This window comes from Hyalella azteca, unplaced genomic scaffold, assembly GCF_000764305.2.
Source record: "Hyalella azteca isolate HAZT.00-mixed unplaced genomic scaffold, Hazt_2.0.2 contig5656, whole genome shotgun sequence".
In the NCBI taxonomy this organism is placed as follows: Eukaryota; Metazoa; Arthropoda; class Malacostraca; order Amphipoda; family Hyalellidae; genus Hyalella; species Hyalella azteca.
The window spans coordinates 6429-16575 of NW_025935838.1; the positions used below are offsets into that span (position 1 = coordinate 6429).

General features: G+C 45.0%; 1 protein-coding gene across 1 annotated transcript in view; it reads left to right on the forward strand.

Annotated features, from left to right (window-relative positions):
- Window positions 1–5182: 5182 nt before the first annotated feature.
- The window catches only part of LOC108674353 (protein rtoA-like), a gene marked incomplete at its 3' end in the record, with an annotated part of 6311 nt that continues 1346 nt past the window's right edge, over window positions 5183–10147 (forward strand). Inside the window, exon 1 of the mRNA XM_018162297.1 lies at window positions 5183–5381. Coding sequence (XP_018017786.1) covers window positions 5183–5381 — 199 coding nt within the window. The remainder of the gene's footprint in view (window positions 5382–10147) is intronic.

Genomic DNA, 10147 nt, shown 5'->3' on the forward strand with positions numbered 1-10147 from the left:
TGCTGATGGTCCCATTTGTCGGATGCTGATGGTCCCATTCGTCGGTTGATGATGGTCCCATTTATTGAATGCTGATGGTCCCATTTGTTGGTTGCTGATGATCCAATTTGTCGGATGCTGATGGTCCCATTTGTCGGGTGCTGATGGTCACATATGTCGGGTTCTGACTAGTGATGTTTGGCGAGTGCTGCTGGTCCCATTTGTCGGTTGCTGATGATCCCATGTGTCGGAATTCGATGGTCCCATTTATCAGATGCTGATGGTCCCATTTGTCGGATACTGATGGTCCCATTTGTCGGTTGCTGATGATCCCATGTGTCGGAATTCGATGGTCCCATTTGTCTGATGCTGATGGTCCCATTTGTCGGAATTTGATGATCCCATTTGTCTGCTGCTGATAGTCCCATCCGGCACACATTAATTTACCCCGATTTCTCCATGAGCTTCTTAGTTCAAAGCTACACGGAATCCACCGCAACAACGGATTTCCAACAACGTTTCCTACGAATTCCCCAGAATCAAGCAAACAACTGACGGCCCAAACGACGTAGGTTGTTTTTGTTGATGTCAATAGACTACGATTAATCAGGCTCCCCTATTGATAATTAGAGCCTCACCCCGCGCCGGCCGGCGGCTATAATTACACAATGGGCACACAGAGGCAGTTTGAGGTGGAATAAAAGGTGTTTGCCAAACAGCGTCTGCTGTATTTCTTTGTGTGGCCGCACAATGGATGAATCACCTTTGTATATTGTGGCGCGTAATGGTGTAAATCTGGTTAGGGCTACACAGCCAATACAGGCAGGTCCACTGGCTGCAGGTATACAGGTAGGTATACAAGCGACAGGTATACAGGCGACAGGTATACAGGCGACAGGTATACAGGCGACAGGTATACAGGCAGCAATTTATCGTCGTTTGCCGCCGACAACATCATGAGCCTCGTCGGGCAAGTGGCGCATCGTCGGGCAAGTGGCGCATCGTCGGGCAAGTGGCGCATCGTCAGCGTATGTGTTGGAAAAATCATACATTTTCATTCAAGGGAATTTTTTCATAAAGATATCATTGATCGATGGTTGGCCGCCGCTAAGACGACCATAAACAACAGCTTAATTATGGCTGGCCACCGATTTTCCACTAATGACGTTGACGGTAAAATTGAATTTATCGGCGGGTTATTGGTGAAGATGGACATCATTTGTAGGGTTCTGATTGACCTCAATTGGTCGGGGGCTGAAGGTCCTCATTTGTCGGGTGCTGACTAGCCATATTTGTCGAGTGCTGATGGACCATTTTTGTCGGGTGCTGATGGATCATTTATGTCGGGTGCTGATGGACCATGTATGTCGGGTGCTGATGGACCATGTTTGTCGGGTGCTGATGGACCATGTTTGTCGAGTTCTGATGGATCTCAATTTTTCGGGTACTGATGAATCATATTTGTCGGTTGCTGATGGACCACGTTCTTTGGATGCTGATGGACCATATTTGTTGTGCACTGACGGATCATATCTGTCGGGTGCTGATGGTCTCAAATTACGGATGCTGACGAACCATATTCGGCGGGTGACGATGGACCATATTTGTCGGTGCTGATGGACCATATTTTTCGGGTGCTGATGGTCACATTTATCGGGTTCTGATGGACCACATTTGACAGGTGCTGATGGTCTATATTTCTTGGGTTCTGATGGACCATATGCAGTATGTCGGGTGCTGATGGACCATATGCAGTATGTCGGGTGCTGATTGACCACGTTTGTCGGGTGCTGATGGTCCCCATTTGTCGGGTACTGATGGATCTTATTTGACGGGTGCTAATGAACCATATTTATCTGATGCTGAGAGACCATATCTGTCGGTTGCTGATGGTCCCATTTGTCGTTTGCTGATGGTACCATTCGTCGGTTGCTGCTGGTCCCATTTGTCGGATGCTGATGGTCCCATTCGTCGGTTGCTGATGGTCCCATTTATCAGATGCTGATGGTCCCATTTTTCGGTTGCTGATGATCCCATTTGTCGGTTGCTGCTGGTCCCATTCGTCGGTTGCTGCTGGTCCCATTTGTCGGACGCTGATGGTCCCATTCGTCGGTTGCTGATGGTCCCATTTGTCGGATGCTGATGGTCCCATTAATAAAACACCGACGATTCAGACGTGATATATTGATGAATGTTCATGGCCGCCAATAAAACGCCGATGATTCAGACGTAATTTGAAATTATCAAAATATAAACCCAAGATTCAGGCTATCAGGTTAGAAGAACTATCCCCGAAATTGGTAAATTGTTTTTAAAAATTTTAAACTAAGGGATTTAAGGTGAACCCAACGAGGGCAGAACCCTCGGTTGTCACGAGGGCAGGTCGTCCTAATTGCCGAGGGTCGGCGACATTTTTCATAAGCATCGTTACCATGGCAACGAGGGCTACACTCAGACAAATAAATGAGTTTCATGGTTCATAGCGTATGTTGTTGACACACATTGTGCACGTAGCACGGATGCTCCCTTTTAATGGACCTAAGTGGGTCAGGCTGACCCACACAAGGGCATTATGTGTATCATTATTCAGACAACATTTTTCTGAGTGTAAGGGCGGTATATGAGTGGCCAGCCCAATTGTCACGCGCTTCTAATGTGCAATTATTGTCAAAAGCATACGTTAAAATCTAAAATTAAATTTTCAGCTTCTTGTTTCAATTTTATGCAGACTTTCCACATTCAGAACCCCTAACATTTACCCTGGTCCTGTACATCAGTTTTGTAATTATTCCCGTTATATTTACCCTCGTATTTGCCCTTAACGCATTACCCTCGTAATTTTACCCTCTACTTTACCCTCACTGCTATCCCTTCGTTTCTGTATCCCATCATTCACCCTCGTATTTTACCCTCACTGTATTACTCTTCTTACTTTACCCTCGCAAAATTAGCACCACTCCTGAGCCAATAAAAATTCTACAAATTGGGTCCGCCAATTCGCTGATTTAATTGGCCACCGCCAACTGCGCTCGTTGCTATCGCCCCAGTTGGCAAATCACAGCCAATTACGCTTTGGCCGCCGATAAAACGACCTTAGAAATGTAGAGCTTCATTAAGGGCGGCCAAATTGGAAATGGCGGCCGAAGGTTAACTTTTTTTTGTGGAAGAAACGTGGATTCAAATATTGGCCGCTTCTAACTCGGTCATAATTGGTAATAAATCGTCAACAAGCGAATAACGTTGTTTCAACGTTAATTAAACGTTGTTCTAACGTTAATTCAACGTTCTTTTAACATCAAATATCTGGAGGGAAAGAAGCTTTTAGCCTTGCGAGTGGTTGGACTAATTCCTTATTAATAAAGAAATAATATAAAGGGTGCAATGATAAATATGATGGTGCGCCTTCTTACGGATTTATTACATTGTAATCCTTCGAAGACGACGTTTATCAGTACTCTGCGGAAAGGATTGCTCGTCAGTTCGTATATGGAGAAGGGATGGCTTATCAATACGTGTTCGGGGAAAGGATTGCTTATCAGTTCGAGTCTGGGGAAGGAATTGCTTATCAGTTCGAGTCTGGGGAAGGAATTGCTTATCAGTTCATGTCTGGGGAAGGGAATGCTTATCAGTTCGAGTCTGGGGGAGGGATTGCTTATGAGTTAGAGTCTGGGGAGGGATTGCTTATCAGGCCAATCAGTTAGAGTCTGGGGAAGGGATTGCTTATCAGGCCAATCAGTTCGAGTCTGGGGAAGGGATTGCTTATCAGGCCAATCAGTTCGAGTCTGGGGAACGGATTGCATATGAGTTCGAGTCTGGGGAAGGGATTAATTATCAGGCCCAATCAGTTCGAGTCTGGGGAAGGGATTGNTTAGGATGAGTGCAGGCTATGGGAGAGCTGCAGAAGTCATCAGCTGACTCACGCCTGAGTCGCAACGATTCACGCCCGAGTCACAACTTGCGCCTGAGTTTCAGCTACCGCCTGAGTCACCACGACTCGCGCCTGAATCACCACAACTTGAGCCTGAGTCACCACGACTCGCGACCGAGTCGCGACTCAAGCCTGATCAATATATGACGAGTGAGACATGCATCAAGTAGGACGAGCATCAAGTAGAACATGCATTGAGTCAATTAAATAATGGAAATAATGGAGGTATTCAATTGAGTAATGGAGGCATAGAATTAAATAATGGTAATAATTTATGTATTAAATGTTATAATGGAAATAATTGAGGAATTCAATTTAATAATGGAAATAATTGAGCATTTAATTGAATAATGAAAGTAATGGAGGCTTTTAATTAAATAAATAATAGAGGCACTCAACAAAATAGTGAAAATAAGGGAGACATTTAATTAAATTACAAATTGAGAAACTGGCGAAAAATGGATGAACACGTTTATGAATTATTCAGTAGTTAATAGTGATATATTATCATAAAACGGTCAATATATCTTTTTTACTTGTATTTGAACTCATTCATACTAATGATTGTATTTGAACTCATTCATATTAATGAGTTGACTCACTAATGAGTTGACTCATGCTAATGAGTCTAGGCCTCCTTTATCAAAACAATTGCCGGCCATTCATTCACTCAAAAAATGGAATGTCAAATTGCCCGAATTTGACGTAGCACTGATACTCCCTAATACCGAGCAAATCTAGGTCAGAATGACCCGTATTACTGTAAAAAGTGTATTGATATTCGGACAAAATATCATTGATTTCTGCGAGTGGAGGCGGGCTGCGTAACACCAGGTGTTGCAGCGTAACGCGGTTAGCGTTATGTATTCAGTGCAACGCTGCGCCCCTGTAAGCGCGTTACACCCGTAATGGTGTTACGGAGGTGGGAAGGTGGTCTTGGCCACCGATGATTCAGACGTGATATATTGAGGAGCGTTCNGGTCATAATTGGTAATAAATCGTCAACAAGCGAATAACGTTGTTTCAACGTTAATTAAACGTTGTTCTAACGTTAATTCAACGTTCTTTTAACATCAAATATCTGGAGGGAAAGAAGCTTTTAGCCTTGCGAGTGGTTGGACTAATTCCTTATTAATAAAGAAATAATATAAAGGGTGCAATGATAAATATGATGGTGCGCCTTCTTACGGATTTATTACATTGTAATCCTTCGAAGACGACGTTTATCAGTACTCTGCGGAAAGGATTGCTCGTCAGTTCGTATATGGAGAAGGGATGGCTTATCAATACGTGTTCGGGGAAAGGATTGCTTATCAGTTCGAGTCTGGGGAAGGAATTGCTTATCAGTTCGAGTCTGGGGAAGGAATTGCTTATCAGTTCATGTCTGGGGAAGGGAATGCTTATCAGTTCGAGTCTGGGGGAGGGATTGCTTATGAGTTAGAGTCTGGGGAGGGATTGCTTATCAGGCCAATCAGTTAGAGTCTGGGGAAGGGATTGCTTATCAGGCCAATCAGTTCGAGTCTGGGGAAGGGATTGCTTATCAGGCCAATCAGTTCGAGTCTGGGGAACGGATTGCATATGAGTTCGAGTCTGGGGAAGGGATTGCATCAGTTCGCATCAGGGGGAGGCGATCGGCATATCCGACCGCAGGTTGCGCGGACGTTCATCTTAATTGGCGAGCTATTTAAATAACCTGCGGCGAACCAGTGCTCATTTGATGAGAGCTGCCAATAATTCAGTGAATCATTGAGCCAATCCGCAAGCCAATCCCCTGCCAGTACTCTAACAGACATGAAGATGCATGTTTGAGTGACAAGCAATTTGTCGTCACTAAAAACATCGCCAATTAAGGCATCGAGTGGTGGTGACAGCTCAGAGATTGCGTGGCCGCGAGGCAGATCAGTGCAGAATTGAGGTAGATCATCGCAGTAATGGGGCAGGTCAGCGCAGCGATGGGGCAGGTCAGCGCAGCGATGGGGCAGGTCAGAGCAGCGATGGAGCAGGTCAGCGCAACGATGGGGCAGGTCAGCGCAGCGATGGGGCAGGTCAGCGCAGTGATGGGGCTGATTACCGCAGTGATGGAGCAGATCGGCGCAGCAGCGGGGTAGATCGGGGCTAAATTGGGACAAATCGGCGCAGCAATGGAGCAGATCGGCGCAGCGATGGATTGATCAGGGCAACAAAGGGCCTGATAGTAAAATAAACACAAGGCACATTTAGTATACACAGGACGCACGTATCATACATACACAAGACGTGCGTCAAAAATCCTGAACGCACATAAGATATATGCAAAAAAATCAAAACGCAGGAGCAAACATAACATAACTCGCGCAGAAGAATGACGTATGATGCAGTAAAACCAAATAGGAGATACAAGTAAGAAACGGAACCCAAGTAGGACACATGTAGAATACTAATTGCAGCAACGGGAGCTGTAGGCCGACCTTGACTGTTTAGGATGAGTGCAGGCTATGGGAGAGCTGCAGAAGTCATCAGCTGACTCACGCCTGAGTCGCAACGATTCACGCCCGAGTCACGACTTGCGCCTGAGTCCGAACTTGCGCCTGAGTTTCAGCTAGCGCCTGTACCACGACTTGCGCCTGAGTCACGACTTGCGCCTGAGTGTCACGACTTGCGCCTGAGTCACCACGACTGACGGTGACGACTCACGCCTCAGCTAGTGTCGACTTGCGCCTGGGTGTCAGCTAGCGTCTAAGTCAAAACGACTCGCGCCTTAGTCTCGATTTGAGCCTGATCTACATATGACGAGTAGGACGTGCATCAAATAGGACGAGCATCAAGTAGGACGAGCATCAAGTAGGACGAGCATCAAATAGGACGAGCATCAAGTAGGACGAGCATCAAGTAGGACGAGCATCAAGTAGGACGAGCATCAAGTAGGACGAGCANAGCAAACATTAAAGGCTTTGGCAGTAGAAATATAAGATCAGTAGACCGATGTACTTTGTTAAATTAGTGAAAAGTTATTGCTTGCATAAGCTTTAAAAATGGTTTAGAAAGTTGAGAATATTTGGTTAAAGTTTCAGGAATTTTGATTTTTTACGAAGCTGAGAGTGGGATTAGGGAGCAGAAATGGTGGGCTGCGAGTGGGCGTAATTGCTGGCAGATCAAAAGGCTGAACACAAGAGCGGGCAAATTGAAATGAAGGAGGACATGGGGAGTGGTGATGAGTGGGGGAAGGGTTAGGGAGAAGAGGGAGTGAAGGTGGAGGGGGAAAGGGATAGGGAGAGCGGGGGAGTGACGGTGGGGAGAGTGAAGGTGGGGGAAAGGGATAGGGAGAGAGGGGGAAAGGATACCTAGGGAGAGGAGGAGGGGAGTGAAGGTGGCGGGAATGGGGTTAGGGTGAAGAGAAGGAGAGAATGATAATGATGGGCTGCGGGAGTGATGATGTGAAGCGGCAGGCTTGACTTCGTTACATCATCACCCAAGATTCAACCCTTGGAGTTCAACTAAGAATCCACCCTTCAACAGATCACGTTATGGAGCTAATGTGAGTTTGCATGGGCCATGGGTTTAGAAACGCGTTCTGGATGCACGACATGCCACAGGTGGCATGACATGCTACTGGTATGCCACGCATTTGTACAAATTTAACCCTAAACATAACCCTTAATGCTTCCTTAATCAATTCAGTAGCGAATCTCACTTGCCGCTGACCACACAAAACCACAGCTCGGGAAATTCTCATTCGGAACACGACGAAAAAAATCACCGAACGAAAGTAAACGAAAAAAACGTCTCGTAGAAAATATAAGATTTTGGCGCGTTTGAGGGGGCACCCAAATAAACCTTAGCCGACATACCGGCCTCTGCGATGTCGCTGATAACGCACAGCTGGAATGCCCGCCTCGATTCAAGATACGGATTTATTATAGGGAGGTTCGGGGAGGGGGACCTGGGGGGTTGGGGGGATGCAAAGGCGTGTTATGGGTGGCCAGATGGTAAGGAAACACATAGGGGTGTTATCGGTAGCCAGATGGTGGAGACACTCAGAGGAGTGTTGAGGTTGGCCGCATGTAAGAAAAATCGGTTTCAGGTGCTGGTTGGCCGACCCTAGTCCATCGATAATCATCACTGTAGGGTGGATATATATTGCGTTCATTCATTCCCTTGTCGCCGAAACCGTTGCTAAATCTAAACCCTGTAAAATAGTGCGAAGATTATTCACATATTAAATTAATGGTTAAGATTACCTCCCCCTGATAGCCGGCCACCGATATACCGACCAAAATTCCGACTAGCGAGAGTTTTTTAGACTCAATAGATAAAACGTTCCTGCCATTCTTCAGGAGAAATGGCAGCTTCTGCGCATGCGTGGAATGCGCTTCTGCATTCTAAGGCGAGGCGAACAAATTAATGCTATTGTATGGGCAGCCATGAACAAAATTGTACCTGTGGCATGAGCACCCAGGAGCAAATTGTACAGCACCTCATTAGCGTGAGTAGTTGATCATGGCAGCAGAGTGCTGGGTGGGAATATGGTAGGAATATGGTGGGAATATGGTGGGAATATGGTGGGAATATGGTGGGAATATGGTGGGAATATGGTGGGAATATAGTGGGTAAATGGGGGGATCATGGTGGGAATATAGTGGGATCATGATGAAAATATAGTGGGAATATGGTGGGAATATGCTGAGAACATGTTGAGAATATGATAGGAATATGATGGGAATATGATGATAATATGATGGGAATATGGTGGGAATATGGTAGGAATATGGTAGGAATATGGTTGGAATATGACAGTAATTTATTACGAATATGATGGGAATATTGTGGGCGCATGGAAAAAAATAACAATAATACGGCATTAGGTAAGGTAAGGTAGCACTAGGTAAGGTTAAATAACGCTTATTCATTTTATGAGTTTCTTACTCTTGTTTTCTTGAAGTTTTTTGAAAATTGAAGAATTTGTTACTGGAAGGTTTTCAGTGAAAATACAAGAAAAGTTGTGGACGATCTCTTATATTGATATTTATATTTATTTTTAGAGACGCGTGTGCCGGCATGGCAGTAAAGGGTTAACCCACAACTCTGGTAGGAATAGCATTATGAATAAGAGGACGCGTGTGCCGGCATGGCAGTAAAGGGTTAACCCACAACTCTGGTAGGAATAGCATTATGAAAACTCCCCTCGGCTGTAACCGGGCACCGGTTGATTCATGGCTTATTAAGAAGGCGTATTACACGTCTGGCTTTGAATGGCATGTGGCGTCGGCATGTATCAAAACGCCACAAAACGCCAATGATGTTGTTGGCATAACAACAACAAAGGCCTTTTGTGTGCATTTGACGCGCCATAGGGGAGTGTTTGCACGCTTCTCATGGATACTTTGGTCCATATGACGAGTTGTCCATATTAGGGTAGTTTTATTGTTGGTCTTAGGGTAGTTTTTATTGTTGCTATTCACTCTAGGGTAATTTAATTCGTCGGTTTGCAGGGTAATGCAGTGCAGGTTTTTTGATGTAATATTAGAACTAGTGAAGGGGGGAAGGAGGGGAGGGGGTTTGGCAGGTAATTTAACGGCCTGGCTAGTGGCAAGTTAACCGTCACTAATTTGCAGGGTTAATATAATGTAGTGGTGGAGCTAGTGGCAAGTTAACCGTTACTAATTTTCGGTGTTATTATATTCTAACGGCCGAGTTAGTGGCAGATAAACCACTACTAATTTACTGGTTAAAGGTGAGACGGTCTTGAAAACAAAGTTTAATTGCCATTCATGTTGAAGATTTTGCATTTTATATACAGTTTTAGTTGTAGATAATAAATTGCTTCGTATAGGGCATCACCGCATCATCTCCATGTGTGGTGTGCAGTTACTTACACAGTTTGTGATGAACTATTTTCATACATGATACCACACAACGTACACCCTGTCTCTTATACACATCTGTTACTGTGCACTGTACGTATGTACAGTTACTGTGCACTGTACGTGTGTACAGTTACTGTGCACTGTACGTGTGTACAGTTACTGTACACTGTACGTGTCTACAGTTACTGTACACTGTACGTGTCTACAGTTACTGTACACTGTACGTGTCTACAGTTACTGTACACTGTACGTGTCTACAGTTACTGTACACTGTACGTGTCTACAGTTACTGTACACTGTACGTGTCTACAGTTACTGTACACTGTACGTGTCTACAGTTACTGTACACTGTACGTGTCTACAGTTACTGTACACTGTACGTGTGTACAGTCACTGT